The following is a 20,077-nucleotide window of genomic DNA, read 5'->3' as shown; positions in this document are numbered from 1 at the left end:
ATTCAGTATTCAGTAACATATAGAACCAGCTTCAGCAAAAAATAACCTGAAGTAACATTTTCTGTAAGAGTTTATCAGTCTCTTACATTGTGTGGGTGAAATTTTGGACCACTCTTCTTTATAACATTGCTTCAGTTAATTGATGTTTAGGGGCATTTGTTTATGCACAGCTTTCTCATGATCCCACCACAGCATCTCAATGAGGTTAAGGTCTGTACTTGGCCATTCCAACACCTTGATTTTTTTTTTATTCTTTCATGATTTCCTTCATTCAGATGTTGATTGGTATCATGGTCTTGTTGCATGACCCTATTTTAACATAGTTTAAGCTGCTGGACAAATGGTCTCCATTTTATATCAGAATTTTTTGGAGACAAATGTGAGTTCATTGTTGTCTCAATGACGGCACGTTTCCCAGGACCTGTGCCTGTGAAACAAGCCAAATCTTCACCCCTTCACCACCATGCTTGACAGTTTGAATGAGGTGTTAGTATATCAACACAGTGTTTGGTTTTTGCCAAACATGGTACTGAGCATGATGACCAAACATCTCCATCATGGTCTCATCAGTCCAAAGGATGCTGTTCCACAACATTAGTGTTATGTTGAGATTCAATTTTGCAAACATAAGCCATGCTGCCATATTCTTAGAGGAGAGAAGAAGCGTTTTCCTAGCCACCCTTCCAGGAAAGCCATACTTCTTCAGTCTTTTTCTGATTGTGCTGACATAAACACAAACATTTAATTTGCTTACAGAAGCCTGAAGGTCACATGTTGTAAGGCCTTAAGTTTTACTTTACATCTTTGAGCATTAAACAGTCTCACCTTGGGCTGAATTTGCTGGTATGCCATTGCCTGGGAAGATTGCAACTTTTAACCCTTCCCAGACTGCTGAGCAGCAACACTTGCTTCTCTGAGGACATCATCCTAACAAACAATCATGTGGCTGCAGTGCAGTGCATAAAATTGTGCAGAAACAGGTCAAGAGCGTCAGTGAATGCTTACATCAAACATCAGAATGGGGAAAATCTCAGTGGCATGGATGCTGGTGCCAGATGGGCTGGTTTGAGTATTGGACAGTTTGTGTAATGTTTGTGTAAAGAGTGTAATGGAAGACTAGAAAAAGGAGAGTTGTATTCTGATGTTTGCTGCTTTTGTAGCCCATTCACCTCAAGCTTTGGTGTGTTGTAAGGTCCAAGATGCTTTTCTACTCAACACAATTTTAAAGAGTGATTATTTTATATGAGTTATATTAAATAGTTAATAATGTTGCTTGTATTGCATCAATGAAGGACATTTGAGGGTGGTGTCTAAGTGGAGCCAATGCACCCATTCACTTATGCATGATCTACAGAGTTGCAGGTTGGAAGGACTTGTATGGATTTTATAAACTGCTCATTGGAAAAAAGATCATATGTCCACTTTTTATAAATAGCACCACAGTACAGCATTTTTCAATATGCGTGTTTATAAATGTTTATGAACATCATTGCACATGTATGAAACTTTCTTGAACCACCAAGTCAAATATAACATACCAGAATTTCAGTGCATCCTTCACCCCAGGCTCCCCAAGGTGTTGCACAGAGTGGAACAAAAGCAAGAATTTCTCCAAGGATTGCAGACTGACCTGAGTGAGTTACAGAGAGAGACAGACAGACAGACAGACAGACAGAGAGAGAGAGAGAGCAAAAGTGCTGTAATGAATTTGTAATTCTACACAGTTTGTTGTATAAAATAATAACGAAAGTCTCAAAGTTTTCATATTTGTATAAATTACTTTCTTGTAAGGTGTTTCTTGTAATAGTTGTGCTCAAATGGCATATGTCCTCAGGTGCATGAAGCAAGAAAATGTTCAAAATCCAAGGCAGAGGCTATCCGCACACAGAATGAAAACCAGACCACAGCAGTCTATCAAAATATATATTTATTATTTTAAGCTTGCATAGTGGAAAAAAGTGCAAAATCAGTGAGTTAAAACAAACCAGTGAGCAGATGTTTCAGCCTATAGCTTTCTTCAGTGCTCACCTAGCAAACAACACCTCATTCCTTTTGTAAAAACATAATTGAAGACACCAGCTCTCTTCAAGATGAATTCCTAAAGTTACAGAGATGAATTAAGGATGAATTCCTAAAGTTTCAGAGCTATCAAAGGAAACTTGAAAAATCCATCTCTTCATTCAAGCCATTAGGGGTTAAAGAGTTTAACTCAAAAATCCAAAAAACAATAATTTCTTCTCTCAATCACCCCTCGCATTATCACATTTTCTTGATCTATGCACTGATTAATTATGATGGGTTATACCAGGGGTGTCCAATCTTATCCGGAAAGGGCCGGTGTGGGTGCAGGTTTTCATCCCAAGCAGGAGCCACACCTGTTTCCACCTGTTTAATCAGTTGATCTTGGCTTTCAATAGACTCAGGCATGGCTTCTGCTTGGTTGGAATGAAAACCTGCACCTACACCGGCCCTTTGCAGATAAGATTGGACACCCATGGGTTATACACTGAATTTATTGTAAATATAGCTAAACTTTCTTTTTGAAAACAAGTTTTATCTACAAATACAAAAACTAGGGCCCCTGATTATGCTAATCTATACCTTGGTTACCTTGAGGACAAATATATCTAGAAAAGCAATGCTTTCTTAGAGAACAACATCTAGTTTAAATGATGTATTGATGAACGTTTTGTCATTTACATAGGTTCAACAAGTGACTTTGAAACTTTTGTTTTATACATGAATTGCTTAAGACCATCCATTAAATTTACACCTCACGTGGGTACCTTGAAGGTTAATTTCTTAGACACCACTATCTCAATCATTGATGGGTGAATTGTGTCCGCCCTCTGTAGAATAAAAATGGCAAAATAAAACAGTCACCTACATGCTAAGAGTGCTCATCCTACCTCTCTGAAACGCGGTCTACCATATAGTCAGTTCACAAGACTGTCATATTTGTTCGAATATAGATGACTATGAAACTATAGTTCAGATGTTATATAGTGAATTCAGGTCACTTGGATACCCCATCAACTGGTTGGACACTGCACTTGATAGAGCTCGTTCTTCGTCCATGAAAGAAAAGACCAAAATAAACATTATTTTTCATGTGTTTTTAAATTTACATTTAGTAATTTCAGTCCAGAAATGTAAAAGACTATAAATGATCACTGACATATTATTCAAAGTGACCATGAATTGATGGGTTTATTCACTGATCTCCCTCAGGAGTATTTATCATAGGAATCCTAACCTCAGGGATAGATTGGTGCATGTTGATACCTCAATCACCTCCTCTACAATCCTCACTGATGCCCAGGGGAATCTTCCATGCAACAATTTCTACTTCATGTACTTAAAAAAAAATTATAAAATTAAGCAACTGATTAAAACTACATGTGTCATATATATATATATATATATATATATATATATATATATATATATATATATACACACATATACATTATATATACACACATATATATATATATATATATATATATATATATATACACATATACATTATATATACACACATATATGTATATATATATATATACACACATATACATTATATATACACATATATATATATATATATATATATATATACATATATATACACACACACACACATATATATATATATATATATATATATATATATATATATATATATATATATATATCTTTGTTATGTGTCTAAAACATGGACTGAAACATCTGTTCACCGGTTTGTTTTAATTCACTTAATTCACTGATCTTTGCACTTTTTTCCTATGCAAGATTAAAATAATAAATCTATATTTTGATAGATCTCATTGGTTTGGTTTTCATTCAGTGTGTAGACAGCCTGTGCCTGGGATTTAGTATTACAGTATTAAATGTTTATGATTGGTGTAATGTATTTATTTATTTATTTATTTATTTTAAAGGTGGAAGCTAACACCCAATATAAAACCATTTAAAAAAGGATTTTAAAAAAAAAATCCAGTCCCTTCCAAAAGTGTTGGCATGGCAGTTGTGTTTGAGATCAAAAGATAAATATGAGATGATAAATCAGAATTTCAGTGCTCATTTCCTGATATTTACACCGACCTGTAATAACATTAAAACCACTGAAAAATGAAGTGAATAACATTGATTATCTCGTTACAGTGGCACCAGTCAAGGGGTGGGATATATTAGGCACCGAATGAACAGTCAGTTGGAAGCAGGAAAAATGAGCACGTGTGAGGATCTGAGTGACTTTGACAAGGGCCAAATTGTGATGGTTAGGCAACTGGGTCAGAGCATCTCCAAAACAGAAAGCCTTCTGTGTTCGCAATGTGCAGTGGTTAGTACCTACCAAAAGTGTCCAAGGAAGGGTCATGGGCATCCAAAGCTCAGTGATGCATGTGGGTAGTAGAGGCTAGCCTGTCTGGTCAGATCCCACAGAACTGCTGTATCCCACTACTGTAGCACATATTGCTGAAAACTTTAATGATGGCTATGATAGAAAGGTGTCAAAACACACAGTGCATCGCAGTTTGCTTGGTATGGGACTGCATGGCTGCAGACCGGTCAGAGTGCCCTTGCTGACTCCTGTCTACTGCCGAAAGCTCATACAATGGACATGTGAGAATCAAAACTGGACCATGGAACAACGGAAGAAGGTGGCCTAGTTTGATGAATCACGATTTCTTTTGTGTGGACAGCCAGGTGCGTGTACGTCGCTTACCTAGGGAAGAAGGCAAGTGGGCAGAGGCAGTATGATGCTATGGGTAATGTTTTGCTAGGAAACCTTGGGTCTTGGCATTAATGTGGATGAGACTTTAACATCATCTCCGGGAACAGTCACCTTACCGTGGTGGAGAGGTTTGTGTGTCCCTACGAACCTGAGGGCTGTGTTGACTGGAGCCTTGTGCTCCTGGTAGGGTCTCTCAAGGCAAAGTGGTCTCAGGGGAGGGGCCAGACTAAGAATGGTTCAAAGACACCCTCATGAAGAAAACAAAGGGAGGAGGAGTTACCCTGCCCGGAGGAAGCCTGGGGCCCCCATCTGGAGCCAGGCCCAGATGGAGGGCCCGACTGCGAGCACCTGGTGGCTGGGTTTGCCATGGAGCCCAGCTGGGTAAAGCCCGAAAAAGCAACGTGGCACCCCCCTCTCCATCCTATGGGCCCACCACTCATGGGGTGAACCGTGGGGGTTGGGTGGGCTGCTACATGGGTGGTAGTGAAGGTCAGGGGCCTCAACGGACCAGACTCGGGCGGCAGAGGCTGGCTCTGGGGACGTGGAAGGTCACCTCTCTGTGGGGAAAGGAACTGGAACTTGTGCGGGATGTGGAGCGCTACCAGTTAGATTTGGTGGGGCTTACCTCAACGCACAGTCTCAGTTCTGGAACCGTACTCCTACTCATACCGTACTCGAACCGTACTTCAATGCGCACGTGGGCAATGATGGAGATACCTGGAGAGGCGTGATTGGGGGGAACGGCCTCCCTGATCTAAACCCGAGCGGGCGTTTGTTGTTGGACTTCTGTGCTAGTCATGGATTGTCTATAACGAATACCATGTTCGAACATAAGGAGGCTCATAAGTGTACATGGTACCACAGCACCCTAGGCCGAAGGTCAATGATCGATTTTGTAATCGTATCATCTGATCTGAGGCCGCATGTTCTGGACACTCGGGTGAAGAGAGGGGCAGAGCTGTCAAATGATCACTATGAGGTGGTGAGTTGGGTCAAGGGGTGGGGGAAGATTCTGGACAGACCTGGAAAGCCCAAACGGGTATTATGGGTAGAACTGGGAACGGTTGGAGGAGGCCCCTGTCCACGAGATCTCCAACCTCACACCTCCGGCGGAGTTTTTCTGGCAACCCCGTGGAGGTTGAGGGCATTGAACCTGTTCAAATGTTCAAAGCCTCCATTGCTGAAGCTGTGACGGAGAGCTGTGGTCTCAAGGTCTTAGGTGCCTCAAGGGGTGGTAATCCTTGAACATCATGGTGGACACCGGTGGTCAGGGAAGCCATCCGACTGAAGAAGGAGGCCTTCCAGGATGTGTTATCCCGGAGTACTCCAGAGGCAATTGCAAGGTACCAACAGGTCCGAAGGGCTGCAGCCTCTGCCGTGAAAGAGGCAAAGCAGCGGGTGTGGGAGAAGCTCGGAGAGGACATGGAGAAGGACTTTCGGTCGGCACCAAGGTGTTTCTGGAAAACCATCCGCCACCTCAGGAGGGGGAAATGGGGAGCCATCCAAGCTGTGTACAGTAAGGATGGCATGCTGTTGACCTCAACTGAGGAAGTAATTGCACGGTGGAAGGAACACTTTGAGGAACTCCTGAATCCGACTAACACGCCCTCTATGGTAGAGGCAGAGGTGGAGGATGATGGGGGATCATCGTCAATTTCCCTGGTGGAGGTCACTGAGGTAGTCAAACAACTACACAGTGGCAAAGCCCCGGGGATTGATGAGATCCGTCCAGAAATGCTGAAAGCTCTGGATGTGGAGGGGATGTCTTGGATGACACGCCTCTTTAACATTGCGTGGAAGTCAGGGACAGTGCCCAAGGAGTGGCAGACCGGGGTGGTGGTTCCCCTGTTCAAAAAGGGGGACCAGAGAGTGTGCGCCAACTATAGGGGTATCACACTTCTCAGCCTCCCTTGTAAAGTCTACTCCAGGGTGCTGGAACGGAGGGTTCAGCCAATAGTCGAACCTCGGATTGAAGATGAACAATGAGGATTCCGTCCTGGTCGTGGAACAACAGACGAGCTCTTTATTCTCGCAAGGAGCATGGAGGGGGCCTGGGAGTATGCCCATCTGTTCTACATGTGTTTTGTGGATTTGGCGAAGGCATATGACCAGGTTCCTAGGGGTTTACTGTGGGAGGTGCTGAGGTAGTATGGGGTGAGGGGTTCCCTTCTTAGGGCTATCCAATCGCTGTACTCCCAAAGCGAGAGCTGTGTCCGGATGCTCGACAAAAAGTTGGACTCGTTCCAGGTGGCGGTTGGTCTGGGAGGAGACCTCGGGGAAGACCCAGGACCAGGTGGAGAGATTATATCACCACACTGGCCTGGGAACACCTCAGGATTCCCCAGTCAGAGCTGGTGTGGCTCGGGAAAGGGAAGTTTGGGGTCCCCTGCTGGAGCTGCTGCACCCGCGACTCGATAATGGATAAGCGGTGGAGGATGGATGGATGGAGACTTTAAGATGTACCACCTACCTAAACATTGTTGCACACCAGGTACACCACTTCAAGGCAGCAATATTCCCTAATGGCAGTGGCCTCTTTCAGCAGGATAATGCGCCATGCCACACTGCAAAAATTGTTCAGGATTAGTTTGGGAAGCATGACAAAGAGGTCAAGGTGTTGACTTGGCCTCCAAGTTCGCAATCCAATCGAACATCTGTGGGATGTGCTGGACAGACAGTTCGATCCACGGAGGCCCCACCTCGCAACTTACAGGATTCCAATCTGGCATTCAGATTCTTACTGATGAGTGGCTTGCATCTTGTGGTATGGCCTCTATATATCTGCTCTCAAAGTCTTCTTCAAATAGTGGAGTGTGATACTTTCACAACTGCTGTGTGGAGGTTGTTTGTGATGGCACTGACTGTAGTTTCTGGGTTTCTCTTCACAGCTTTTACAATGTTTCTGTAACAAACTTCTGTCGTTTTTCTTGGCAGACCTGTTCCATGTCTGGTTGTTAATACAACAGTGGTTTATTTCTTTTTAGGACATTCCAAATTGTTGTGTTGACTATGCCCAATGCTTGTGCAATGGCTCTGATCAAACTTTCCCACTGCTCTCAGCTTCAAAATGGTTTGCTTTTCTCCCATAGACAGCTCTCTGGTCATAATGTTAGTTTATCCTTTCTAACAATAAATGCAGTCTTCACAGGCAGAACTCAGGGCTCTAACCAAGAGTAGACAAGCAGTCATTAATTGTTTCAACAATCAACAGGGCACACCTGGGCAACAAGAAATGTCCATCAGTCGCATGTGGCAATATTTTTGATAACCTGAAAAACGATCGAGTTCAAACAAAAGGTGCCATATTCTTAGCTGTGTAACACGTCTAGTTGTAAACAGCAGGAAATGAAACCTGAAATTTTTAACTATCTTCTTATATTCATCTTTGGATCTCAAACCCAAATGTCTTCAGTGTATAGCAAAAAATAATAATAAATTGGCCCTACCATTCTAATAATTTAGTAGGACTGTAAGTAGGATGACCGGGGGTGTTCTTTGAGGAGGTAATTGCATTGAATATAGCATACTGTATCACTGAAAAGGAACTGTGTGCTGAAATGATTGGCCAAATATCTGACATGAAAGGAGAACTTGCCGTACACTACCTGCCAATCATTTTATTAGCCATATTTACATGCAAAAAATTTCGCCCGTCCAAATGAATTCACTGCAATTGCAGATTCCTAATGAACTGTTCATATGTGTAGTAAACTGAATACTCAATTTTCATTTACACATACATTACATGCGTCATGTGTCCCTATGCTCATGGTTCATGCTGTTACTGCTGTATAGTATCAAAATTACCATAACAGCATGTGACTCCAGCCAGTGCATTCAGCTTTTAAATCATGCTGCTTGTTTTTGAGTTTAAAATGATTTGTCACACCCGTATGGAAGTATAATAGTGCCAAATGTCATCAAGGCAAAATGGCATGTTGAATTACATAAACATATCACAATAACAATACCTGAATTTTTCTGCCCAGCAATTTGATACAAATTGAAGAAAAATAAACCCACAGCAATAACAGTGCTTGAATTAGTTTCCTCTGCAATTCATTGGGTTTGTATATTTTGACTGAAAACAAAATTCCAGCATTCAAAATTCAATGCACACACATTCACCTTCCTAAAATACGGTTCCAAAATATTCAGTTGTTAAAATACCATCTTCATTATTCGTCAGGTAGTATTTCAACACATTATTTTTCAACCTCACAAATTCAGGCTACATAAATACAGGTCTTAAAATTCAAGTCTTCACATCTGGGTCTCACAGGAAGAGCAATGGATTGCCGATACTATTGTAACATGTTACTCTGGGCCGGCCCCTAGTGGTGGGATTGTGCAAACAAGCCACAAGAGAAGATGAACCTAGCGGACTGGCATAAAGTTGGCTTGATGTTGGACGTTCGGTATTCGCAGATATGCACAAAATAAGGGACCGTCTCTAAAGTTACATATTGGTATACATGTTTCTAACTTCAATAGCATTTGAAGGGAATGACTTGGTCATAAAATCAACTGTAAAGTGTTCATCTAAGTGTAAGCTATAACGCACACCTTTAAGGTTTAAATGGCTATTATTCATCAATTAACAGAGTATTAAAAGGACATTAACCCACCTCATTTAATATTACAAAACGTTCATTTGGGTTGGCCTCAATCAGTTTCCTCTATTCCAACTGAGCTATATAGGCTACATGAACATTTTTATATTCCAATTGAGCTCCAATGACCAACTGACAACTGAGCCAGATTATTATAGGATTAAGGAAGAAGTCTTATAGGAGTATAATTTTTTTGCAAATTTGTTTTGATTAATGGTCTCCAGAATTGACTTTTTTATTTAAATCATTACGAGTTTCAAATTCTCATATGAATGAACCAAAATGTTTTACAAGCAGTTTATTTCTGAATTAAAAAACATGTTTTCAAATGTGTGCTACATAACTTTTCTTTGTGCTACTGAATTTTTTAGCTCATTATGACCAGTGCTACTGATTAAGTGCAGAACCATGCTTTGTCAGTTTTGTTTTTTTACAGCCTGATTGTACTTTTCTGGTTTGGATGTAATATGAAAGAGAACAAGAATTCCATCAAGAAATTTTCCTTCCAAGCCATTTTGCAAAACCTGAAGCATACGGGGGGCTAGCCCTGCTCAACCTCATGTTGTATTACTAGTGAGAAAATATGCTCTCTATCATAAACTTGTACCCTAATAAGCATCATGATCAACCTCCACCATGCTTGAATATAGAGGGTGCCTCATGTACAACCTCTTCACTTACCTCACTGTAACGTCTACAAACCACAACATAACAACGTAACGTCTTCAAACCCCCCTGCACTTATGATCCTTGTTTACTTTGTCTATATCTGATAGTGCATGTGGTTTGGGCAGATCATGGGATGATAAATTATAAATATGCTGATGGCAAATGATGCATAAAGTCCGGTCCATAAGTATTTGGACAGGAACATTTTTTTTCTTCTATTTTTGCCTCTGTACACTACCACAATGAAACAATCAAGATGTGACTGAAGTGTACACTTTCAGCTTTAATTCAAGGGGTTTAACAAAAATTCCACATTAGCCATTTAGAATTAGACCACATATTGCGAGTTCCCATGACAGGCCACACCTGGCCATGAAACAGCTAGTCAATTGTCCAATTACTTGTGAGCCTGTGAAAATGGAGGGACTCTGTAAAAAAAAATGGCTAATTCCTAAATGGTTGATGCGATATTTTTGTTAAACTCCTTGAATTAAAGATGAAAATCTATACTTCAACCACATCTCAACTGCTTCATTTCAAATCAATTCTGGTGGTGTACAGAGGCAAAATTACAAAAATTGTCACTCTCCAAATATTTATGGACCTGACTGCATGTTGATGGATTTTTTTGCCTCATTCGATCAATTAACCTGCTCTTTTGGTTTGTCCAGAACAAAATTTTAAAGATATTTTGACAGATCTATGCATAATTTTATTTTTAATCTCATTTTCCTCATACCCCACCCATTTGAGCCCTAGACACTATTTTAAAAGTGGCCACTCACCTCAGAGGTACAATATCTAAACTTCATCATCTTATTTTTATTAACCTCAATCCTTGCATGTCACAGGGTCCCATGATCTTCGATCTGCAATCTTGAAACAGATCCATAATGCCTCCATATTTGCTCAGCATAGTGTCCTACAGTGCAAAATTGTCCATAGAGAACACTGGTCTAAGAAAAAACGTACTCATTTTTTTCCTTCCATTAACCCTGAATGTGACCAGTGTCACCATAGACCTGCTAACCTCCTCCACATGTTCTGGAACTTCCCTATTTCACTATCTTCTTCTTGGAATTCTGTTTTTGAATCCCTTTCTGCCATTACCCATACCTGCCATATAATTGCTTCCCTATAACTGCTCTGTTTGGTGTCCTTCCCATAGGCAATACATTGCCCTCCCATTTCACAGACTGTTGGCTAGGTGACTCATGTTACTTTATTGGCAAATGACTTTCTCTTCATAAAATTAGAAAGGATAAAGTATTTTTGTGAATATTCAAATATGTGCATTAGTACTTAGTGCTGTAATACACTGCCTGGACCAAAAAATAAAAAAATAAAAATAAAAACAAAATCGCTGTTTGGATTTATATAAGCAAATATTAAGAGCCTATGATTAGATCATTATTGAAGTGATTGATATGTTTCAGGTGGCAAAAATTATTTTAACCCTAACTGTTGCAGTGTGCAGCTTCTCATTTCCTAAACAACCACGTCGGAAGACATATCTCATGGTCATGGAAAAGAGGTTACTGTGTTTCAGAAGGGGCAAATGATTGGCCTGCATCAAGCAAAGAAAACAACTAAGGAGACTGCTGAAATGACTGGAATTTGGTTAAGAACTGTTGAACGCATTATAAAAATCTGGAAGGATAGTGGTGAACTGTCAACTTTGCAGAAGAAATTAGAAATTATTGTTCAAAATCTTGAATGATTGTAATTGGAAATCGTTAAACACTTGGTTAAGTCACATCATAAAATAAAAATTTTAAATAACTAAATAAATAAATAGACAGTAGAACTCACAGATACATTTACTAATGAAAATAAAAGCATTTCCAGAAGCACGATGCAATAAGAACATACAGGATTGGGACTAAACAGCTGTGTGGCCACAAGTAAGCAATTTGATAGTAAAGGGTAATCGGAAAAAATAACTTCAATTTGGTAGAGAACAAAGATTGGACTGTAGAACAATGGAAAAAGGTCATGTGGTCTGATGAGTCTAGATTTCCCCTATTCCAAATCTTTGGGCAAGTCACGGTAAGAAGTGAAGCGGATGAAGCAATGCACCAGTCATGCATAGTGCCTCCTGTACAAGCATCTGGAGGTAGTGTTATGATCTGGGGTTACTTCAATTGGTTAGGTCTAGGCTCAGCAAGCATTATGCAGCAATAAAATGAAGTCAGCTGAGTACCTGAATGTACTGAATGACCAGGTTATCCCATCAATTGATTTTTTTCTTCGCTGACAGCACATTCATATTCCAGGATGGCAATGCCAAGATTCATTGGGCTCAAATTGTGAAATAGTGGTTCAGGGATCATGAGGAATCATTTTCACATATAAATTGGCCATAATAGAGTCCTGATTTTAACCCAATTGAAAATCTTTGGGATGTGCTGGAGCAGACTTTATTTAGTGGTTCGCTCTCCCATCCTCAATACAAGATCTCAGCCAAAAATTAATGCAACTCTTGACAGAAATAAATGTTGTGACATTGCATAAGGTTTATGAAACAATGGCATGACAATTGCTCACTGTTTATCTGCAAAAGTTTTTTCCTGTTCGGCGTGATGACATTTAATGTCCCAGACAACGTCTATAATCCCATTTAACAACTTGCTAGGAACTGTCTTTTTCAATACACATAAAAGTTTTTTAAAAAATATAAATGAGTGGGGTATTACTGGTGTATTTTATGTCATACAATAAAATGTGAAAATATTTTGAGCTTGTGATATAGAAACCAAAGACTTTATTTCAGGGTTTTAACCAAAATCCCATTCAAAAAACCCATTGACTTCGGGACGATGGAACCGAAGGGCTAAAATGCTAGCTCGTATCCGTGTTTTGGCATACAAAATGACATCATCCCTACACCACTCTATGGTGACTGGCTGTAAGTTTAGGAAGCACTTGATTTGATATGCAGCAGAGTTTTCTATGAGCGGAGGGCGAACTTTAAATGTAAATATCGCAGTCGTTCATGTAATCGTGGGCAGTTAAAATCGTAATCGAGATCAACATTCAATTAATTGTGCAGCCCTAAACCCAAGTATACAAAACATTATTTGAAAGAAAAGGATGCTAAATAAGGCCTTTTGAGAAGCTCAGATGAACATACCCACTTCCTAACACCTCACTGCTCACTCACTTCTGTCTGATTGTACATTAGTCTGTATGTTTGCTTAAAATAAGAGCATAAAACCCAAAGGTCAAAAACGTTCATCAAAGTCTTGTGATGGAGCTGTTAGTACAGCCAGGGGCTAAGTATGCTTCAACCCCTGGCAAAAATGATGGAATCACCACACTTGGAGGATGTTCACCCAGCTTTTTTACTTCATAGCAAATAAACAAATCACAAACATACCTCAAACAAGTTAAATTAAGTTGTTTTATTTAATGACATATTTTTTCCAGATCAAGTAGAGGAAAAAAATTACGGAATCATAACCCTAAGCCTAAGCATACGGAAGCCCTAAGCTGCCATGCATTATTAATTTTTTTTCTTTGTTGTTTTCTCGTGATCAGGATTTAAATTTCTTGTGATCTTGACATAACAAAAAGCTGTTTTCTCATGACGTAATTTTATCCTGAGAAAATCTTGCGCCTTGTGAATGGTACTGGTGTTACTTGCACAGTGCCATCTTCGCCATCATAAATGTAATAATTGCCCTCTGTAGAGATGGACTTTATCTCCACAGTAAGAAAGAGGGATGTCCCCAAGGGCTGTGACAATGGCAGCTTTTTACCACTCCGGTGGAAAAAAGCAGCCACCATCACAGCCCTAGGAGACACAGCGGTGGTGGAGCTCAGACATCTGTTTCGTAACAAAACGTGTGTTTATTTTAGCACTCTCTTAACTGCAGACTGGTATTTGTTTTAGAAATGCAAATTTCAAGGTGATTGGATAATTTTTTCCTCTACTTGATCTAGAAAAAATTATACCATTAATTAAAATAATTTCATTTCACTTGTTTGAGGTATGTTTCACGAAGCCAAAATGTTCAACTATTAAACAAAAATTGTTTTGTGTCATATCTGTGCTTTGTTTATTTGATATGAAGAAAAAAGCCAGGTGAACATCCTCTAAGTGTGGTGATTCCATAATTTTTGCCATGGGTTGTAGAGAAGCCTGGAAGGAAAAAAAACTCATTCACACACATCTACCTAGCCTAGCTGGCACCATTTCTATTAAGCAGTAGGTTACACCCTGTTAATCAACACAAACCAAGTCTCAATTTGCAATTGACAGCGCTGTCTGGAGAAAGAAAGTCATGAATGTGCCATCAGTCATTTGAGTAAGGCGAGACATTTTCTTTTGAGCTCACCAAACAACCACATGATAAAGTAGAACATACAGAATACACCTTTTCAACCAACACAGACATTTTAGAACTTGTGACGGATGTTACCTGCAAGACTAACACTACCTGAACTGCTAGTAACTTCTCTTAATTCCTGTCAGACTGTGTGAATTTGATACAACTAGAAGCCAGACCCGTGGACATATCCTTTAATCATGAACTTAAATTAATGCCAATGATAAAAACTGGAAAAAACTAAACTAAATTCAAGCAATAAACTTTTCTTTCTGGTTATATTTAAATTAGATCATAGGAAGCATTATCTTAGGGTATAATATTTCATTTGAATATTGTATGTCACTGAAATTACAGTCTACTTTCACAATCTAGAACATTCCAACATTGTTTGAACATAGGTTTTCCAACACATACTTCACAATATTTGCAAATTACCACACACTGTATCTGCAAACAAGTCTTTACAAGACTCTGAAAAGTACACTGTCAGGCAAGCTGTGAAAACAAACTAAATGTTCTTGTATGATGATAGCTATGTCATAGCCTGCATGTATAATGATCCAAATTTCAACAGGAGCCATGCACCAAGAGGCTGGGTTTTAACGCAGGTGCAGCATTTTGCTCACTGTATCAAATTGCATGTCTTGAGCAAAGTATAATTACTATATGAGATTTATTATTGATGAGATACATTATTTATAAATGGCCACCAAACCACTGATAAATAAAATGTATAGATTCCCTGCAACTGAACCATTAGAAAGAACAATTTAATAGCAAATCAGTGATGCACTGATCTGAGTATTGTATTAGGATTGAAACTAGCCTGGATCTTTATCAGACTGGAGTTGTGTTCTAATCCACTCATTTTTTTAATGTGAGCATGTGATACTGACTAACACAAGATTATGCATAAAATGACAGGGTGCAAGTATTTACTGATAATCAGACCACTGATATCAATATGGTATTGAAAATAGAAAGCAGTGAGGGTGCATCTCTACAGTAGAGGTGTGTGTTGTTGATGCTTACACGTAGATCTGCTCCCTGTGTACGACAGTCCATATATTTCTCCCATGCGAGAGTGAGATTGGATGGTTGTTGGTTGGCCATTTTAAGTCCCAGCTTGACAATGGAGATAATTGTTATTAATTAACTCGATTTTAAGGTTCAAATCCATCTAAAATCTTGACTCGTTTCTCTATGGGCCCATCAAATCAACCGTCTTTGTTGGCCTTCGTCAAAACTCCATGAGGATGTATTTCCTAAAAAGACCAGAGAAGAATAAATAAACCTCACAGGCGTTGAGATGATACTCAGAATTGTAAACATCGATGTGTGCAGCTAGCTAGCATGTGGTAATAATACAGAAAGTGACTTGTCCCATGCACTAACTACAGCGACTCTATCAGACAACTTTGCTGGAACCTCAGCCAACCAATTTTCGTTCAAGATAAAGCCTTTAATTACTATTATTCACAACGTCACATTCGTATCGCTTATTTCTAGTCCTAGCTGATATTAGCCGACTGAAACGTAAACGAAACTAATGGCTGATTACACTGCAAGTGGCTAGCTTGCTATGCTAACCCCCGAGTTCCTGTTAAGTTGAATAATGCAAATACAAAATAAATTATGGCTATACTACTATTTAACTAAACTGCAAGCCATTGTTTATGTCATCATAACGGTTCCATTCACTGCACAATTTCACAACACCGACATTCACGATTCCCAATCTCATAATAATGGCCTTTTGTCGGTTGTATTTAATGGTTACTTTTATCGACACAAGCGTTTCAAACTGCGCACAGTTCTTTTCTGCTTACTATCTCCAGAATTTCATTGCTAATAGATCATGCACATATACTCACCTTTACCGCACAGACTAACATACATGGGTATTTTATTCCGCTCTACCACAGAAAAACACCAAGTGAAACATATTCCAGGAAATAACCACAATGAAACACAGTTTAAGACAGTTAGTTACTATTGGTGGAAAACTGGATAAACCCCGATCAATCACAACATTTGCCTCCAACCATAAAAGACGATTTCTCTTCTCCCCAATCATTGTGATGACGCCAAAACAAGGGTCTCCCTGAGTAGGAGGAGCTCCGAATGTGGTCAAGGGCACACAATGATGTCCTTGGCTAATATTTGACGTAGAAAATTAAATTTTTCTTACAGGAATATTATAATTTTCGTTATTTTATTATGTAGGCGGGATCAGTAATTTTGTGTCTTTGTCAGTTATCCTGTGTACATCATTAAAATCGGACGGTTGATGAAAATTCATATAAGAGTCATGGGCGAGTCAGGAAAACCTTCGGGTAGGGAGACCAGGGAAAGGTCAGAAATAAACAATAAATAGTCAAAGAAAAAAACATTGTACAGAACTGGCATAAAGTCGGCTTGACGTTGGACGGTCGATATTCGCAAATATGAGGAAATTAAGGGACCGTATCTAAAGTTACATACGACATTGGTATACACGATTCTAACTTCAATAGCATTTGAAGGGAATGACTTACAGTCACAAAACCAACTGTAAAGTGTTCATCTAGGTGTCAGGTATAACGCACACCTTTTAGATTTTTGATATTTATTAAAATAAACTATTAAATCATATGTAAAAAAAAAAAAAAGCCATGTATTTAATTACTGAATGGGCTCATACACAAAATATACCATAATTTAAAGCTCAATAGCATTTGAAGGGAATGACTTTTCATTAAACCAACTGTAAAGTGTTCGACTAGGTGTCAGTTATAATGCACATCTTTTAGATTTTTGATATTTAATAAAATAAACTGTCAAATCATATCTAAACATTATGATGTTTTATACCATATGTACTCATACACAAAATATATTATTTTGTGTATGAGTTAAATTTCAAAAATCTAAAAGGTGTGCATCATACCTAACACCTAGATGACCACTTTACAGTTGGGTTTGTGACTGTAAGCCATTCCCTTCAAATGTGATTGAGCTTTATATTATGGTATATTTTGTGGATGAGTCCATACAGTATAAAACATCACAATATTTAGATATGATTCGACAGTTTATTTTATTAAATATCAAAAATCTAAAAGGTGTGTATTATAGTTGACACCTAGATGAACACTTTATAGTTAGTTTTGTGACTGTACATCATTCCCTTCCAATCCTATTGACCATTAAATTATGGTATAATTTGTGTATGGGCCCATTCAGTAATGAAATACATGTCAATATTTACATATGATTTAATAGTTTATTTTAATACATATCAAAAATCTATAAGGTGTGCGTTATACCTCACATCTAGATGAACAATTTACAGTTGGTTGTGTGACTGTAAGTCATTCCCTTTAAATGCTATTGAAGTTAGAAACATGTATATCAATGTCGTATGTAACTTTAGAGACCCTCCGTTAATTTCCGCATTTCTGCTAATATTGAACGTCCAACGTCAAGCCAACTTTATGGCAGTTTTTAACGAACGTAAACTTGCTCCTACAAAGAGAGTCAATAGGGTAACAGAAAAAATTAAGATATTCCCCAAACCGTATAAATGCATATGCACTGTAATTAAAAGTAATAGTTAGTATTTTACTTTGTACGAAAAAAAAAACATTTTGTTTTTATTTAGACTATAGATGTCTTTACAGCTGACTGGACAACTGAAGATCAAAATGCATGCCAAAATGAAGTTTAGTTAGTGTTACATTTGGCTGAATTCAGGTATATAGAGACATCAGGTAAATTGTGACGGTGTAACTTAGCAGCATTTACTTTTTGACCAGATGAGTGAAAGTAAGTTAATTTGGGTTTGAGATCAAAAGATAAATATGAGATGATAGATCATTTTAAACCTACACATTTTTCAAATGATCAAAAATATTGGAACATGTGACTGACAGGTGTTACTTGTTGCCCAGGTGTGCCCTGTTATATTGATTGTTTAAACAATTAATAGCTCTGAATATCTACTCTTGGTTAGAGCCCTGGGTTTCAACTGTGAAGCCTGTAAAAAAAAAAAATCATTCATCACAAACAACCTCCATATGGCAAGGATGAACATATCGCAATCAATTGTTTGAAGAAAGACTTCACAAGCAGAAATGTAGAGGCCATACCATAAGATCCAAACTACTCATCAGCAGTAAGAATCTGAAAGCCAGATTAGAATTCACATAGACATAAGAGATGAGCCACAAAAGTTCTGGATACAAGATTAACCTGTACCAAAGTGATGGAAAGGCCAAAGTATGGAGAAAGAAAAGATCTGCTCATGATTCAAAACATACTAGTTTATCTGTCAATCATGCTGGAGGTAGTGCCATAGCTTGGGCTTCCATGACAGCTTCTGGATTGGGCTCACTAATCTTTATTTATGCAACTCATGATTGCAGTAGCAGAAGGAATTCAGAAGTCTATAGTAAAATTCCGTCTGCCAATTTACACAGATATGCATACAAACTAATTTGGAGGAACTTTGTCATGCAGCAAGATAATGACACAAACACTGTCATCACAACAAAGGACTTCATCAGGGGTAAAAGTGGAAGATTTTTCACTGGCCAAGTCAAAATCAAAAACAAACAAAAACTCAAAGAAGCTATTGTACAACCCTGAACAGCATCCCAAAAAAGAATGCAACCCAGATAGCAAACACATTTGGACCGATTCCGATAGAAATGCGCCACTGTCAGCTCATTGCCGGTATCGGTGAAAAGGTAATTGCCCAGAGTCCTGTCGACTGTTCACACCACTTCTGGCTGACAGACGGTTTTTGTTATGTGGGCCAATCTCTGCTGAAAGCAGGTGTACTTGCGTGTGTATCTACTTTCGGGCCAAGTTCGTTAAGTCACAGTCAGGCCACAGCTAGAATTAGGAGCTCAGCCGCCTGGAAAAAAAGGAAAAAAAATTTTGGCGGTTAAATCAGTTAGGATCCTCAAGGCTGCGGTCATTCTTCGTTTTCAATAGGAATCATTTCAGCTGAAGAAGGTAAGTAATTTAATTGAGTAATTTCAGTCTGCATTATTGTTTGATATTTAAAATGTTAGGAAGAAAATGTTTTTTTTATATCTTTATAATGAACGGATATTTGTTCAGCATATCACTATTGCTATTCCTTGATGTTTTGAGGCCATATTTACAGTTGTATTTTACATGAAACATTGTAGGATTTGGCAATATAGACAATATTTTAGAAGTGTACATTTTAGTTTTGATCAATTGAATTTTTTATTAGGAAGAACGTCCAGATTGGCCCCCCTAGAGGTCTCAGAGTATGTGTGCCACACCACCCAAACACATTCTTCCACCTGCCCCCACTGTTAACTTCCCCACAGTCACCCCAAACACCAATTTCACCCCTGCTCGCACCACCACTTTACCAGCAGCACATGGCTCGTTCACAGAGATGATATGCCATGTGAGTGTATTATTCTGCTTTCTGATGGACTTACTTTTGTAGGTATTAATTTTGTAGAACACTTTTCCTCACTTCCCTTAACACAGTGTTCTCTTGTAGTGCTGCCAGGCTGTCAGACTTTACGAGGGGCCCCCCAGCAATCATCAGAACCAGGTAGGGCCAACAGTGATTTCCATTCAGCCATCTTACAGGAATTTGTGTAGGTTAGGAATAAGACTAAGGATGGAGTTGTATAGTTTTGTAGTGTGTATCATTTTTAAATATTGTTAACTTCTTTATCATAGCCATGCTGAGG

At 38.9% G+C, this 20,077-nt stretch overlaps 1 protein-coding gene across 6 annotated transcripts in view; it reads right to left on the bottom strand.

Annotated features, from left to right (window-relative positions):
* The window catches only part of lyst (lysosomal trafficking regulator), a 238,577-nt gene extending 221,768 nt beyond the window's left edge, over positions 1 to 16,809 (bottom strand). For 5 of the 6 annotated variants that reach the window (XM_053620709.1, XM_053620710.1, XM_053620711.1 and 2 more), the window contains exons 1-3: positions 16,226 to 16,809; positions 15,384 to 15,616; positions 1,539 to 1,630 (exon numbers count right to left, since the gene is read on the bottom strand). In XM_053620709.1, the coding sequence (XP_053476684.1) occupies positions 1,539 to 1,630; positions 15,384 to 15,464 (173 nt within the window). In that variant the 5' untranslated portion in view covers positions 15,465 to 15,616; positions 16,226 to 16,809. Of the gene's footprint in view, positions 1 to 1,538; positions 1,631 to 15,383; positions 15,617 to 16,225 lie in introns of those variants that run through there. The other variant, XM_053620712.1, reaches the window with a different exon arrangement.
* Between the last annotated feature and the right edge of the window lie 3,268 nt (positions 16,810 to 20,077).

This window comes from Ictalurus furcatus, chromosome 3 (assembly GCF_023375685.1).
Source record: "Ictalurus furcatus strain D&B chromosome 3, Billie_1.0, whole genome shotgun sequence".
Lineage (NCBI taxonomy): Eukaryota > Metazoa > Chordata > Actinopteri > Siluriformes > Ictaluridae > Ictalurus > Ictalurus furcatus.
The sequence above is the reverse complement of the archived record's forward strand: the minus strand, read 5'-3'. Positions and strand labels throughout refer to the sequence as shown.